General features: G+C 33.4%; 1 protein-coding gene and 1 long non-coding RNA gene across 2 annotated transcripts in view; one reads left to right on the top strand and one right to left on the bottom strand.

The window, feature by feature from the left end:
• Window positions 1-17,504, top strand: part of LOC113562640 (dynein heavy chain 12, axonemal-like) — a 34,386-nt gene extending 16,882 nt beyond the window's left edge. The window contains exons 4-6 of the mRNA XM_026972619.1: window positions 2,078-2,351; window positions 3,772-4,152; window positions 17,402-17,504. Coding sequence (XP_026828420.1) covers window positions 2,078-2,351; window positions 3,772-4,152; window positions 17,402-17,504 — 758 coding nt within the window. The remainder of the gene's footprint in view (window positions 1-2,077; window positions 2,352-3,771; window positions 4,153-17,401) is intronic.
• Window positions 9,281-10,345, bottom strand: LOC105283893. Its single transcript, XR_003406977.1, has 2 exons — window positions 9,914-10,345; window positions 9,281-9,711 (listed from the first exon to the last, which is right to left on the bottom strand). It is a non-coding gene; the product is annotated as an uncharacterized LOC105283893 (long non-coding RNA).
• Window positions 17,505-18,025: the final 521 nt, after the last annotated feature.

Genomic DNA, 18,025 nt, shown 5'->3' with positions numbered 1-18,025 from the left:
ACGAAATTCTCGGCGTTTCTTGCTTGAGTTTCAAAATGGTTGCTTACGTTTTTGGACCGTAATTAGTCGCTTTCATTACGCCTTAAGTTTTACTGTTTAATTTTATGTTTAGTTTATTTTTTCGTTTTATGTGTCATGGTCCTTAGTCACTGACTAGTCTATTCTACTTATCAATTTCAAAGTATTTATCAAAGATGGTTAGTAAGTTTTTATTTAGTTGTTCTATTGCTTTTATTTACTGTTAGTTAATTGCAGTATGATTTTGTTTCAAAAATATATCATAAATTAACACTTGTTACAATATGTAGTCAGTTCACTAGTATGTAAGTTACGTATCAAAGATGTTTAGTATTTATGTTTTTTAGTAGATGTTTGAAGATTGTAAGTTTCTATTTGATTTTAATTACTTGTACTACATTTTATTCAGATGATATTTAAAGACTGAAAGTGTCTATATGTTTGGTTTTTGTACTGCTACTTTTGTTTGGACATAAGTTTAACTGCAACCTGTTTCAGAAGTCTATGTAGTAAATTACTAATTGTTAATTACTACTTGTAGCCAATAATGTGTAAGTTACTTCAGAAATAAAACTTTAATTTTTGAAGCTTTTTTAAGTTATCTTTATTGCCTACTTTATTTTGCATTGCATAATAATTTCCTGAAATTTTCTTAAAATTCACCTGAATTCCTTTGAAATCCACTTGAATTCCTTTGAAATCCATTTGAATTCTTCTGAAATTTACTTGAAATCCAATGAACTTGTTGAAATTCGTTGAAAACTGAAATCCAATAAAATCCGCTGAAATCCTTCCCTTCTGAAATCCGGTGTACACATTTCTTTCTAGTTGTGTACCCCTCGGTCGAGCCTGTCGATAAGGAGATGGCGCGAGAAGAGTGAAGAAAAAGAGAAAAAGAAACCAAAGTGCTAAATTTTGTTAGATTTGAATTAAACTCATTTTTTAATAACTGATGAGAAGTACTTATGAAAACAACTAATATTTCGGTAATTATTTACATTAAGGGACACCTCGCCGATGACCTTGATCTTGACATATGTTGTCAAGGTCAACGTCTTGAGTAACCTTCAGAAGATTTTAGCTGTCGTTCGTTGTTTGTTAAAGTTATTAACAAAAAAGTTTAATGAATAGAGCATAATGTTATGATACCATATATGTTTACGAAAGAGTATATTTGATGGAATTTTAGTTTTAAATCAGAAATAGGTTTAGGTTAGGTTATATTTTCCTCCGGACTGGAGCCCCGGACACATACGCTCGTTTTCAGCCCGCTTTGCGGGAGGGCGGGGAGGGGGGACTTCGCCCCTCCCCCCGCCGGAGCCAGTGTAACAGATTGCACCGTACAGATTTTGATCACCTGGCACACAGCACGGATCCCGGCGGGGGGAGGGGCGAGGCCCCTCCCCCCCTGCCCTCCCGCGAAGCGGGCTGAAAAAGGAGCATATGTCACATACGGTATGTGTCCGGGGCTCCAGTTTCGGAAAATATAACCCAAACCTATTTCTGATTTAAAGCTAATATTCCATCAAATATACTCTTTCGTAAACGTATATGGTATCGTAACATTATGCTGTATTTATTAAACTTTTTTGTTAATACTTTACTTTACTTTTGTTAATACTTTTTATTAAACAACTTCCCCCGATTAAAACCTTCTAAAGGTTACTCAGGACGTTGACCTTCACAACATATGTCAAGCTCAAGGTCATCGGCGAGGTGTTCCCTAATGTAAATAATTACCAATAATTCAAATCAGCGACCCCAAAAAGAATATGAATTTTATTCAAATCTAAGAAAATTTTATATGTTGGTCCGCCATTTTGGATCCACCATTTTGAGTTTTATAATTTTGACTATAGATTTATAAGCAGTGACCTTAAAAACGTTTAGTAAGATGTGAATTAGATGCAAATTGTTCCTACAAAAAAATCAGTCACGAGAGGGTTAATACTATTTTTAATATAATTTTGATAACAAAACACATGATTAATAATCTTTTTATAGCATTATTATTTTTGTATATTGAAGAAAATAATAACGATAACATATATTTCTGTAGGTCAATATATGATAAGAGCGACATCAACTTTGATGGTTGAGCAACAGGATAAAATAACTCTTTCTCTTCGTATGATGAGTTCATTGATTGAGATGACTACTCTTAATAAGCATCATGTTCAGTTAAACAATACTACTGTTCAGTGGCTTAAACGTATCAGACCTATTTATGAACGTTGTGCGGCGATGTATGAGCAAATGAAGTTTGAGCTGGAAGAAAATCTTCAAGAAGAAGTTGTCATTTTAAACACACACGTTGAAGATATGTTTCCCAGGCAAATTGAGAATTTCATTATTTCCCTTTTTTCAGTATAATATTAGGAGGTTGCATTGAAAGCTGCTGTTCACGTGTAGATGGCTCTAGTTACGTATGCTGTGTGCAGTGACAGATGTCTCTAATGTCATTTTGAAATGTGAACATTTCCCACTAAAAGTCAGTCATCAGATGCCATCCTTTGTTTACACAAGTGCTTTTCTATAACCGAATTAAAATGTAATGCGATAAGTTGTTTTTCCGTTGTGTACTTCTACACTACTTTGATTTGAAAAAAGTGCAGCTGAAGCTCATCGATTGCTTGCGAAAACTTATGGTGAATCTGCTTCATCGGAAACAGTATGTAGAGATTGGTTTCGACGATTCAAAAGTGGTGATTGTGACGTTCACAACAAACAACGGCCAGGTCAATCAAAAAAGTCCGAAGATGAACAACTGCAAGCTCTATTGGAAGAAAACCCTGCTCAAACACTCAAAGAATTGGCTCAACAATTCGAAGTCGATAAATCAACGATTTCATGAGGTTTACATGCCATGGGAAAGATCCAGAAAGAAGGGAGATGGCTGCCACATGAATTAACTGAAAATGCCATTGCTAATCGTTTAAACAACTCGATTTCTTTGCTTGCAAGGCATAAAAAGAAGAGCTTCTTGTGGCGTATCGTGACCAGCGATGAAAAATGGATCTATTTCGACAACCCGAAACGCAAGAAATCATGGGTTGATCCTGGCCAACCATCAACATCGACACTAAAGCGAAACATCCACGGTCACAAAGCAATGCTCTGTGTTTTGTGGGATATGGAGGGTGTCGTATATTATGAGCTGTTGAAACAGTCACTGCCGAACGTTATTGACAACAATTGGAGCGTTTGAATGATAATTTGATACAAAAACGACTATCAATTGCATCAAATCGCCGAAAAGTGATTCTTCTCCATGACAACGCTCGGCCCTATGTTGCTATAGCAGTGAAACAAACACTGATGGAGCTCGAATGGGAGGTTCTCTCGCACCCAGCGTATCCTCCGGACCTGGCCCTAAGCAATTACCATCTGTTTCGATCGATGCAACATGCTTTGGAAGATACACATTTTCATAATTACGGAGAAGTCGAAAATTGGGTTGCTGAATTGATTGGCTCAAAAGACAGACCGTTCTTTTGTTGCGGAAGTCAACTTCTGCCAGAAAAGTGGGAAACAGTCATAGCTTCCGAGGGCAAATGCTTTGATTGATGTATTCACACATTTTGTTATTGAAATAAATACTCAAAAAACAAAAAAACAGCGGCTTTCAATGCAACCTCCTAATAATTAAAATCTGATTGTTTAAAAAAATATCAATTTTCTTAAAACAGTTTTAAATTTAAAAAATGTTTAAAAACATTAATAAAATTATTAATAAAGTTTGATAATTTTTAGGTTAATTATAATGGATGACATGAACGATGTTAAGCGTATAAAAGAATATATTGAAGACATACGAAATTTGGTATATCAATTAGAACGCATGGAAAAAAAAGCTGAATGGATAAACGCTGAAGAGACATTATTTCAATTCCCGCTATCACTGTATCCTCGCATCAAAGAATTGAAAGAAAATATATTACCATTTTATGCCTTAGTTTATCGAGGTTATCAGTGGCAAAGAGATCGCGATGTTTGGCTGGATGGACCTTTCGAATATCTTGATGTGCAACTTATTGAAAACAAACTTAATCAATACTTAACAGACTTCACCAAAACCAATAAACAATACAAGACAAGAATTAAGTTACAAATGGCAATCAATTATCCATACAGGTAATACGCAATTTCACATTTAGCAAGCATATTTTATTTTCCAGATTATTTTGTTAAATTAAAATGAGGTAAATATGCATAAAAGATCACACCTCGCGGATCTTCCGCATTTTGACATATGTTATGAAGAGTGATGTTCTAACAAGGAAACATCGGCAATTGTGAAATTCAAAAAAATCTGAAACTTTGCATAAATATAGAGTAGATGGATCTAATAAGGAAACAATTTTCTGTTGGGGCTAATATTCACTTTTAGGAGTGGAAACACCCCCTCGAAAAATTTCGGTTTTTTTCTTTCCAAGTGAATATCGTCTAAAGGATGAGAGATACGAAAAACTGTTTCGAATAAAAGTTGTATGGCTTGAAAAGCGGTTTATATCTGTGTATATAGATTTTCGAAAAATTTTAAATTTTTCAAAATACTCCCACCACTCACCCTTTTTTAGAAATTTTAAAATCTTTTTGCAACTAAAATAAAACTTATTTTTACGCAAATTCAAGCATATATAACAAAGTTATAAACTTCCGAAAATATATTTTTAAGAAATAATTGGAGACACCCTTATTTACGTATGCTGTCCGCACCAATCTTATCGGTTCGTTACTTACAATTAGCTACTTGGTTACTTGGCAACAGTTTCTCTTTTTTTCATTATGATTTTCCACAGTAGGAGATAACGAAGAAACGAGTAGTATTCGTAATAGATCTAATTAAATAACTAAAGAATTGTTTCATATTTTTTCATTCATTTTATACATAATAATAGTTAATGTACATAGCAAAAACACAAATGGGCAAAAAATAAATTATCATCTGCAATAATAGAATGACAGCGCGATATGAATAGCGCGAAAATAAACAGATGCAGTAATATATTATGCATCATGCATATAAATCATACAGTTTTCTGATACGTAGATGTAGATATTCATAAACCTGCGATATTGTCAACACGCCTACATTGATGCACATTTGATGAAATATGTAATTCCAGACACTCAATGCGACTGCTAACAAAGATACTTATGAACACCAAATTAGCTAGAGTTCTATGATCTTTCAAAGTTAACAGGTTTCGTTCAATTAATATGTATTCATAATTGTAATTATATAATTTCATTGGTTTATATGTCTCATTGATTAGATCATCATATATTTAAATAGAAACAAACAAACTACAAAAGACTACAATATTGAAAGAAATATGTATAGAATACTCTAATTAATTATGCAGTAGGAATTACATGCTACTTACATTTCTTTATTACCTTGGCCTCTTCAACTATCCAGCATAAAAATTTCATATATAAGACAATAGTGCACTGTCAATATGTTATCTTTGGATATTGTTCCGAAAGGAACATGTCGAGTTTATGGTAGTCCTTTTGTGTACTGAAAATAGATACCAAAATAGTGTAAAATACAAAATTTTAGCCGCGGCAAATCATTTTTGGATATACTTTAGAAAAGTCCCTGCTCAGAAACTTAAAAGATAGTGTTTGCACAGGTTTCCCGTGGAGAGGAGAGCACGAAAAAATCGATTTTAGCTGTCGGAAATTTGTCCAAAACCAAGAAAGCCGCACCTAGTTTTTAGCAGTTTTTACTGAATTTTCCCGATTTTTCCGATTATAGTGACTTAAAATGTAAGCGGCCCGCGTAAGATCTGTGATCAAAACGGCTATATTTTAGAATATTCACCTATAACCTAACCTAATCTAACCTAACCTAACATTTTTCTGTGCAAAAATCGCGAAAATTCAGTAAAACTCGCCAAAAACTAGGTGCGGCTCTCTTAGTTTTTGACAAATTTCCGACAACTAAAATAGATTTTTTCGTGCTCTCCTCTCCCCGGGAAACCCGTGCAAACACTTTTTTTAAGTTTCTGAGCAGGGACTTTTCTAAAGTATAGCCGAAAGTTTATACTGGGAAAGTATATGCTTGGGTGGAGAGCACTTAGTACTCTTCCACATCAAAAAAATAACTAAACTTTGAGGTGACCAAAAGTACTGCGTGGATGTTACAATATAGAACTTTGCTTTGCGTTGCACATTTTTCAAATTTCTTTTGTTAATAAATTTTTAATAAACAACAATCCACTATTGAAACAGTGCGGGTTATTCGGGGAGGTGACCTTTGTAATATAGGTCAATATCATGTTCTTGTTTCGCGTAGACAGCTGAAAATTCATGCAAAATCATTAAACTTCTTTTGTTAATAACTTTTTAACAAACAACGAGCGGCGGCTAAAATCTTTTGAAGGTCACTCAGGAGGATGATCTTGACAACATATGTGGTGAATACTAAGAGCAGGAACATATAAATATCTTCTAACGAACATACAGAAACGTATCAAAAAATTAAAAAAACAGTTTTTCTTTACTGTAATAGCGTTTAGTTTACATTTTTCTATTAGGTAAAAACTTCGGAAAAAATGATTTACCGCGGCTAAAATTTTGTATTTTACACTATTTTAGTATCTATTTTCAGTACACAAAAGGACTACCATGAACTCGACATGTTCCTTTCGGAACAACAGCCTTATCTTTATACATATTTTATTATACGATCTATTTTATAACTCATTCAGAATCTGTTTACTATATAACAATTGCTTACGCTACTTTCCATACATATCGTGTTATTACAATAGAGAATTATAAATTAAATATTTATTCGATATAGTTGTTACAATAATGATATTGTTCAAAATAGTGTTCAAAACAATAATAATTTTTGCACCATGCACAACGTATAAAAGCCATTTTACCACAAATACTACATCTTGGTATACGTTCTTCATCTTTGATATAACAATAATTAATTGGATTCTCAAACCTTTCAGGCCGTGTTGACAAATAGCCACTTTTGTACCAACTATATTTAAATACATTTCGGAATCTTGGAGAAGAAAGCTGATTATGTGTCAAAGACTGTAATTTTATCAAGAGACACGGTAGTGTCTCGCGCCAAGTATACGCGCAGCGAGATCGCACCGTGACTCTTTTACGCGAAGCGACGCTTTCGCAGACACTCAGTTTATTAGATCTCAATAACCACTGAATGGATCAACTTCTAAGTAGGCTCAATGGATAGCTTGGGGTCGAATTATATATATTTATATTTATTTATTAAACGAAATAAAAAACGAAGGGGTAAACTCTTTTTTCTTGCATATATTGACTTCTGTGCATAAATATACTTAATGTAATTTTATATTTTATAAACATGTAAGTTAATACTTTTAAAAACCTTGACTGACAGGACTATGGCTTTCATCTCCTCATATATTATAAAAAAGAATAACATACTTCACACTACAAAATGTGTGAAATCACAACAAAATTACCTTTTTAAAAAAAGGTACAAAAAAGCGCCAAGTATACGCGCCTGAAGTTCTTTTAAAAAAGGACTCTACAAAACTAGTGATATGAACAAATTGCGCCAACTCCAATGGGTATTTACGCATAATAATGACAGGAAATGTTATCATCTTACAGTTAATGTTATGTGGTAGTTTCTTTAATTAAAAAAATATTAAACCAAGTAATATGTACCTTTATATTCTCATTCAATGATACTATTCCAATCCAAGCGATAGTAGTTCTAATTGTCTTTAAATATTATTATTTTATAGTATTTTTCAAAAAAATTTATGAAATCCTCAAATTGCGCCAATTGCAAAGAGGATGTATTACCTCGAAAAGTAATTATTGTACAACAATTTAAAAAAAACTAAGTGGCAGTATCTTACCAATTACAAAGAGAATATATGTATATATTGTCTTAAAAAGTTGTTATACAACTACTTTCAAAAAATATAAAACTTTGATTGATTAAATAATATTTAATGCAAAATACTTGGCGCTGCTAGACCTCGCCAGCGCCTAGCATCTCGTCTGCGCTCCTTACACGCCTACTAAAGCTCCAGCCGTTTGTTTACATATCAAATTCATATAAAAAGAAGTTTAACAAATTTCACGCGTTTAATACTAAAGGCTAAACTTAATACTAAACACTAAATTGCTTAATACTAAATACTAAACGCTGAAAGATAGAAAGAGGGATTTCTTGTAATACTCGGTCTAGCAGCGCCAAGTATTTTGCATTAAATATTATTTAATCAATCAAAGTTTTATATTTTTTGAAAGTAGTTGTATAATAACTTTTTAAGACAATATATATATATATATATTCTCTTTGTAATTGGTAAGATACTGCCACTTAGTTTTTTTTAAATTGTTGTACAATAATTACTTTTCGAGGTAATACATCCTCTTTGCAATTGGCGCAATTTGAGGATTTCATAAATTTTTTTGAAAAATACTATAAAATAATAATATTTAAAGACAATTAGAACTACTATCGCTTGGATTGGAATAGTATCATTGAATGAGAATATAAAGGTACATATTACTTGGTTTAATATTTTTTTAATTAAAGAAACTACCACATAACATTAACTGTAAGATGATAACATTTCCTGTCATTATTATGCGTAAATACCCATTGGAGTTGGCGCAATTTGTTCATATCATTAGTTTTGTAGAGTCCTTTTTTAAAGAACTTCAGGCGCGTATACTTGGCGCTTTTTTGTACCTTTTTTTAAAAAGGTAATTTTGTTCTGATAATGTTATTACGTAAATGTAAATTCACATCATAATTATGTAAAATAACACAATCAGAAAAACTTCGAACAAAATTTTTCCAGATTCTAAAACCGAAAACGTCTAAAGGTTGTACAAAAGCAGTCGTTTTGTTTGGTATTTGTTAAAATATTTACTTGTTTGTCTTATGGTATGTGGTATAAGTTCTCTTAAATGTCCCGTCCATGAATCTAATAGCAACAAGCTAGTTGCTTCAGTATTTCGTAGATATACCTCTTGAAACCAAGTTTTAAAATGTTGAGTTGTCAGTTTTCCAGATTTCGAAGCTGCTATGTACATATTAGAAGGACGAAAGAGATTTTTTTCTACTTCTGGTCCAAATGTGCCGGTTGATTCTTTTAAGGCTATATATAGAGGTGAAAGAAGATTTCCATCCGCCGATATAATTGGCATAATGGTATAACTGTGAGTCATAGAAGATAAGGATTGGATAGTAGCTTCGACTCTCTTTGCTCCCATATTAGTTAATGTTCTTCCGGAATGTATTTCTAGATTAAAACCGCTTTCATCTGCATTATAAGTTGAGCCTTCACCGATTACATTAATATATGGTTTTACTTGATTTACAAATTCTTCTGCACTTTGACGTATTAGTGGATCGGCTTGTACATGAGATTGCATTTTAAATGCTGTTATTTTACGCGACGTAATGTGATGCGCTTTTTTAAAATTCCATATCCACCATTGTCCTGCTTTAAATGAAGTAAAGTTCACTTCCTCTTTAGCTTCTAGCGCTCACCTTCGTAAATTTATGTCGTGAACGATAGATCTTCTGTCAATAGCTTCTTGGAATTTTATCAGTACATATTCGGCGATATATATAAATGTATCTCTATTTGTGCCTCCACGCATTACATATCCTTCCCATCTATACAATTGCGTAGAAGACTTTACCTAAAAAGGAAAAACAATTCAATATACTAAAAATTAAATTGAAAAATATTAAAATTGTATGCGAAACGAATGCAAATGAATGTATGATATAAAAAATTGAAACAGTCTTATTTCTTTTCATTATCTCCTATGGATATTTATACATATTTTACATTCATCTACTTTCGGTTCGTACTATGCTTATTTTTTAATCACAATTTACCTTTTTAAAACGATTCTGTACAGTAGCAAGAGATAAACGTCCTCTTTTTCCACTGTTCCAAAATTCAACCGCTCTTTTTTTATAATCTAGATCTATACTTCCACCTTCGTTATCTATAATGCAAACTTCATCGTCATCGTAATTATCTTCTTCAGCATAAAAATCATATGAGTCTATAAGTTGTACGTCTTGTTGCTGGATTGTCAAAATCAAATCCCCAGTTGTATTCGATCATAACATCCTCATTTATAGTACTTCTGATCAGATCAGAAATTGTATCGTGAAGCTCTACTTCACGATGATTAACAGGAGTGATAGCGAGATTTGCAATGTGAAATGTCGTGATTAACATATTTATAACGTTTGCCGCATTTATAGGCAACATTTTAACACAAATACTTCAATCCCTAAAAATTCTTTTTAAAAAAAGAAAAAATATATACGCCAAGTACATAAAACCTCTCAACTTGTCAAAACTCAAAACTAAATATGAAATCAATAATTAATTAGCCAAGTATCTAGAAGCAGTTTGAGTATTTTACCCAAACGTTTTCCATGCATACTCTCTTATTACATGACGACATTGAAGTACTTGGCGTGCCCGGATCGCAGTGGTTATGCATTCTTGTACCTTTGTATAGTATCTTGATTTGTACTATATCTTGTATCTTGATGATTTTTAATAATGATTCGCAAATGATTTTGTGTCTCTTATAGGTAGGACAGTACGTTTTAATGTGATTCGGGCACGCCAAGTACTTCAATGTCGTCATGTAATAAGAGAGTATGCATGGAAAACGTTTGGGTAAAATACTCAAACTGCTTCTATGTAGATACTTGGCTAGTTAATTATTGATTTCATATTTAGTTTTGAATTTTGACAAGTTGAGAGGCTTTATGTACTTGGCGTTTATATTTTTCTTTTTTAAAAAGGTTTTTTAGGGATCTCACTCCTTTTTGTAATTCTCTCTCTCTCTCTCCCTCTCCCTCTCTCTCTTTCTCTCTCTCTCTTTGAATGGAATATACAATCAAACAATATTGTCAAACTAACGCACCACAAATCAATAGTCGACTTCTTATTCCGAAGCACTAAAGCCGACTGACTGCTTTGATATTCTCACCGTCTTATATCCTCCGTCATTCGTGACGGTGAAAGATGCGCTCTATAAGTCTTTGGAACTTGGAGTTTGGAACTGGACTTGGAAAACAACGCACTTCTAACTTGTTTGTTATGTAATGTTAATTATGTACACGCTTATTACGTAATAACGCGATAAGTGTATATGACGATCGGTGAGCAACGTATATTGTATTATCGCACTATTTTGAGCAATGTTTATTTCCGCCCTATTTATATCGCGCTGTCATTCTATTATTGCAGATGATAATTTATTTTTTGCCCATTTGTGTTTTTGCTATGTACATTAACTATTATTATGTATAAAATGAATGAAACAATATGAAATAATTTTTTAGTTATTTAATTAGATCTATTACGAATACTACTCGTTTCTTTGTTATCTCCTACTGTGGAAAATCATAATGAAAAAAAGAGAAACTGTTGCCAAGTAACCAAGTAGCTAATTGTAAGTAACGAACCGATAAGATTGGTGCGGACAGCATACGTAAATAAGGGTGTCTCCAATTATTTCTTAAAAATATATTTTCGGAAGTTTATAACTTTGTTATATATGCTTGAATTTGCGTAAAAATAAGTTTTATTTTAGTTGCAAAAAGATTTTAAAATTTCTAAAAAAGGGTGAGTGGTGGGAGTATTTTGAAAAATTTAAAATTTTTCGAAAATCTATATACACAGATATAAACCGCTTTTCAAGCCATACAACTTTTATTCGAAACAGTTTTTCGTATCTCTCATCCTTTAGACGATATTCACTTGGAAAGAAAAAAACCGAAATTTTTCGAGGGGGTGTTTCCACTCCTAAAAGTGAATATTAGCCCCAACAGAAAATTGTTTCCTTATTAGATCCATCTACTCTATATTTATGCAAAGTTTCAGATTTTTTTGAATTTCACAATTGCCGATGTTCCCTTGTAAGTAATTTTTAGCTTAACAACTATGTGGGAGTTGCACATAGTTTCTGAGATATGTCACAATAATATTAAGGGGAAGTTGAAGTCATCTGTATTATCGATGGAGTGTGTGAGTATTTTAATAGATCTTTTCATTGGTTGCGCAGAATGAAAATTCCTTTTGCACGATGAAAGAAATCTTTTTGCACGATATCAAGGAACTAATCTTATGCTCTATTTTACTCTTAGGACACGATGTTACACAAAAACATATTCACATAGTTTTAGCGCACAGAAATCGTTTTATTTACATTTCTAAATTCACTTTTAAAAGCATTCTCGTATTCATTCATTGCGTCCCCACTCCGCTAGACAGCGATTTTGTGTGCATACAAAGTCCATCATAACCTTCATATTAGGCAAATTAATGTAATGAGGTTAGATCACAAGCCAATAACAAAATTGCAAGGTTTGAACTTTTTTCCATTTTGAATATAAAGTCCTGTCTCGCGGACTTTCTTACTATGTATACTTTATTTGTGGAAAAGGATTTTTTGTTCTGTACAACTAATAAAAAGAATTCTGTGTGCTACAATCCTTAATTTTATCGGTAATATAGACGACTCTAACTTCCCCTTAAGGAAATTGTACAGAGTAGGGAAGCTAGATCAGTTCCGATTATTTTGACCTTGACATATGTTATAGAGGTCATCCTCCCGAGTAATCTGTACAAGGCTTTAGCTTCCGCTCGTTGTTTATTACAAATTTATTAACAAAAATATGAACAAAAATAAAAAACTCTCCTTAGTCGACCTGACTGGCAATGTATTTAACTATAAGGTGTACACTACGTTTCGACCACAGATTTTGCTCCTCTTCAGGTAAAAATATTAATACATAAAGTCATTATCTATAAAAAACCAAATGATAACTTACAGATTTGGCAAACTATGCAGATCGTATACAATTTATAAAACCACTTACATGCTAATATCGTCTAACATTCATCTTGTAATGATTGGCTGAAGAATAAAGGCAGCACGGGAAACATGTATCGCGATTAAGGGGTGACCAGAAAAATAATTAATATATCTGCCTGAAAATGTAGGTTTACGATACCAGTCTGTTATTAAAATTCCATTATCGCGACTAACTGTGGTATCCAAAAAATGTATCGAACCGTTCCTTTAGACTCCCAAAGTAAATTATAATCTTGAGTGGTAATCATTGAAAGTGGAAAGAACAGTCTGTATTTTATCATTAGGTAATATAGCGAAGACATCGTCAACATATCGAAAATAAACATCACCTTTAAAATCAAGCATATCAATACAAAAGGTCTCCTAGTTATCTAAAACCATGTCAGCTAGAGCAGGAGACAATGGAATTTTAATAACAGACTGGTATCGTAAACCTACATTTTCAGGCAGATATATTAATTATTTTTCTGGTCACCCCTTAAAACATAAAATAAGTGTAATAAGACGCTTGGTTGATAGGGCTATACTTTTGTCAGACAACAGATTCCATGTTAAGAATACTTCTTTGAAAAGAATAAGTCAGCATAGCACAGATTGCTCTACAGTTAACATTCAATTGGTGAAAAATGAAATTCTATGAATTTTTTGCCTTGACAAATTACAACGAGTTGTTAAGGTATTTGTGCGCCAAGAATGTTATTCGCAAAAAAGTGAGGTAAATATATACAATAAGGGACCCAGCCTCAATGACCTTGATCTTGACATATATTGTAGAGGTCACCTCCCTGAGTGACTTTCAAGAGGTTTTAGCCGTCGCTCGTTGTTTATTAAAAAGTTATTAACAAAAGAAGTTTAATAATTTTGCACGAATTTTCAGCTGTCCACGCGAAGCAAGGACTGGAGTTTGACATATATTACAAAGGTCACCTTCCCGAATAACCCGCACTAGGGTTTAGTCGTCGATCGTTGTTTATGAAAAAGTTATTAACAAAAGAAATTTCGAAAATATAGTAGTTATTTTGAATATTGAAAGATATAAACGACGAATATGTATATGAACGAAGAAAGGAAAGTCATTTAAAGCAGGGAATTGTTAATATATAGAATAGTTTTTTTTAATATAAGTACAAAGTATTCTTCACTTTAACCAAAAGCACAAACAGTTAAATACAAAGTATTCTCTGCCTTAACTTAACCTAACCTAACCTAACCTAACCCAAACCTATTTCTGATTTAAAGCTAAAATTCCATCAAATATACTCTTTTGTAAACGTATATGGTATCGTAAAATTATGCTTTATTCATTAAACATTTTTGTTAATAACTTTTTACCAAACAACGAGCAAAGGGTGAAACCTAGTGCGGGTTATTCAGGAAGGTGACCTTTGTAATATATGTCAAACTCCAGTCCTTGCTTCGCGTGGACAGCTGAGAATTCGTGCAAAATTATTAAACTTCTTTTGTTAATAACTTTTTAATAAACAACGAGCGACGGCTAAAACCTCTTGAAAGTCACTCAGGGAGGTGACCTCTACAATTTATGTCAAGATCAAGGTCATTGAGGCTGGGTCCCTTATTGTATATATTTACCTCACTTTTTTGCGAATAACATTCTTGGCGCACAAATACCTTAACAACTCGTTGTAATTTGTCAAGGCAAAAAATTCATAGAATTTCATTTTTCACCAATTGAATGTTAACTGTAGAGCAATCTGTGCTATGCTGACTTATTCTTTTCAAAGAAGTATTCTTAACATGGAATCTGTTGTCTGACAAAAGTATAGCCCTATCAACCAAGCGTCTTATTACACTTATTTTATGTTTTAAGGGGTGACCAGAAAAATAATTAATATATCTGCCTGAAAATGTAGGTTTACGATACCAGTCTGTTATTAAAATTCCATTGTCTCCTGCTCTAGCTGACATGGTTTTAGATAACTAGGAGACCTTTCCTTGATTTTAATAAGAAATGTAAACAAATATACGTTACTCTCAGTGAAGAATGTAACAGAGAAAGAGTACAGTCAACACAAAGAGAACAGTCTACATAGTGTTAGAAAATTATATACTATTTATTAAACTTTCTTTATTAATAACTTTTTAATAAACAACGAGCGATGAAATAAAACCTTCTGCAGATTACTCGGTAAGATAACTTCTATAATACATTATACTATAATTATAATACATTATACTATAATACATTATACTATAATATTATAATACATACATGTCAAGGTCAAGTCCTCACTTTGCGTAAACAGTCGAAAACGCATGCGAAACTATTAAACTTCTTTTGTTAATAACTTTTTAATAATCAATGAGCGCGGCTAAAACCTTCACAACTCGAGGTGATGACCTTGACGACATATTAAAAAATTATTGAAATCGGGAGGTGGTCCGTATTACTAAATGACCTATATCTTTTATATGTTTTGCATATTTTTTTGACAGTAGTCACATATTTTATAGAATTTTCTAATGCTTTATCAAGCACACGGTAACTAAAAACGTTCTTTCTTGATCCTTATTTTAACTTTATTCGTTATAATGTTGTCAACTAATTGAAATCTGTCTTTATTTTTTATTATGATTAATATAGTATCTTTATTATTGTTGTTGTTGCTGTTGTTATTACTATATAGTTGTTACGTCTAGACTCCACGGTCCCTTGCTTTCGTAAGAAACCAATAGTAGAATTACAATCGTTTTAGTAATTACCGCATGCTATTTATCATTCACGCATTATTGAGCCAAAACACTTACGGTTGCTGCACAACCTCAATTGAATTTTATTTTTTGTTATATTCGACACACGGTATCAAGCGGGAACCTCACGGGGACCGTAAGGCACGCAGTACATGTGCCCATCGCGTGATCGTTAAACAAACATCCTCTTGCAGCAACTCTGAATGTTAGCGCATCGTCTACCTTATCATCACGACCATTGGGTCACCTTGGCCGTGAACACGTGCATTTCGTCACCATGACCATGATCACGCTCTCGGCCGCTTATCAAGGTCCAAAGGTGGCCCTTCGATTTCAGCTACACGTGTCCTCCCGTTACCTAACCTTGGGCGTTTTCCCATTGCCTAATAAGGGCATTTCCCTTCTCGAATGTTCTCGAAGAATCCCCTCCTACACGATTTTTCACATATTATAAAAAGGGCAGTGAAACCGCCCGAGGCATTCAATAGTTTTCATCCAAAACGACCAGACCAGACCAGACCAGTCATCAGGCTCAATTCAAAATTTGAGAGTTTATTAAATCAGAGTCGGAACTTAGAGTCAGTGTGATTCAGAACAACCTACACCCGTTCCACCTCGACATTGGAGGAGCCTCAGCGCACTGCTCTCTTTTCTTTTTGCAATCATTGTTCAACGTGATCTCCGGACAATTCAAAATAAGTTTTTATTTATTTGATTATTTAACTTTGTTTCCCTTCTTGCGACTGGTTGTAACTCTTTCTCTTTTTGCCTCTTCCTTTATTTTGTTCTCCTTTAATTACACATTTTTACCCTTTGGCTTATACAGTGGCACCTTGTGAATTTAACATCCCGCCTCATCGGCTAATATTTCCTCACTTGAAACCAGAGGTGACCATAGACGAGGAAGTTGAAGATTTTCTAGAAGAGCTAGAAGCCTTTTTGAGTAACCTTGACATTTTCCCTCCTCCATCCGTAACATCATCGCCATCATATTCGCCCGTTCCTTTCGATCAAGTATCACAACACTCCCCCGTGCGTAATATCTCACGGTCTCCTTCTCCAATCCCGCTAGAGGATCTAGAAACTTTCGCTGACCATCCTAGTCAGAATTTATCCCCGACCGATTATCCATTGTTTTCCCACGTCCCACCTTTCTTTCCTGATCCGCCGCCTACCATTCCTCCACCTTTAACCACCACTGCGGACCCCGAAGAGTCCCAGTGAACGATACTTTAATTTTAAACATAGTTATTTTTTTACTATAATTTTGATTCAATAATTTATAATTTTCTTTTAACCTTTGATTACATTTTTTCAATAAAGGTTATTTTTATTTGTTTATCTTATGTTAGATTCTGTTTCATTAATTTACCTCCTTCCTTCCTCAATTAATCGCACAAGGTCCTATCCCTTGTAACAGGGATTCAATTCCCTTACATAAAAAGGACCGACGAGCAGACCTTAATTCGGAAGAAGCATAAGAGTGGCCTTCAGCCGCTGATCTTCTTTCCGATAACTCGGTCGGCTCGACTCGCGTTGATACGTGAGAGATAAGTGGTTTGTGCGTCTCTCTCAGGGAGCTGGACGTAACATAGTTATTTTAACTATATAGTAACTTTAAAAGAAATAATATAACATATGAATATATCTTGCAAAGTTGCACACGTTAATTGTCAAAAATTTTTGAAAAAGGGAAAAAGCTTTGCATTCTTCTAATAAAATAAAATAATAAAAATCATATGTGAATTAATCAATTATTTCTCATTAGTTTTGCAGGGTTCGTAGATGATCCTGATCCCTTCCAGCAACCGGCACCTTTAAAATTATGTTACCAATTAACAGAAGACGTAAAATGGTTTAAGGTACTTTAGTTTATTCTTTATTTTATACCTTATTAAGCGACGCGGTAGCGTCGCGACGCCAAGTACATAAAAATCAAAAATAACGTTCTAAACAATGAAAGTCACTGCATAAACATCGAGCGTTACCAAGTTCAGTGCATAGACGTCAAGCGCTACCGTATAGCTTATCTGGAATTCATATCATATGACATGTCACACAAACTTGTGATTAAAATATTTCAGGAAATAAAGCCGTAATCAAAAATCTAACGGCACTTTTATAAGATAATATGGGTGCAAGCTTTCGTTGCGATCACTTCAAATAAGATTGGTTCAGTCAATCCTTAAATATTGTAATTGAATGTTAGAATTGTGACGTTTCGTTCTTCTCCTTTTCCGAAATCAGGTTCAGACTCAGGGTGTCCCATATTAATTGCCCACCTCAAATAACTTTTAAATGACGCATTTTCGTGGAAAATGTTTCAGATCTTTTCAAAACACTATAATAAAGTATTTTTCCCTTAAGTACTTTTCGAGTTATGGAGCTTGAA

The sequence above is a fragment of the Ooceraea biroi genome, chromosome 9 (genome assembly GCF_003672135.1).
Source record: "Ooceraea biroi isolate clonal line C1 chromosome 9, Obir_v5.4, whole genome shotgun sequence".
Taxonomy (NCBI): domain Eukaryota; kingdom Metazoa; phylum Arthropoda; class Insecta; order Hymenoptera; family Formicidae; genus Ooceraea; species Ooceraea biroi.
The sequence above is the reverse complement of the archived record's forward strand: the minus strand, read 5'-3'. Positions and strand labels throughout refer to the sequence as shown.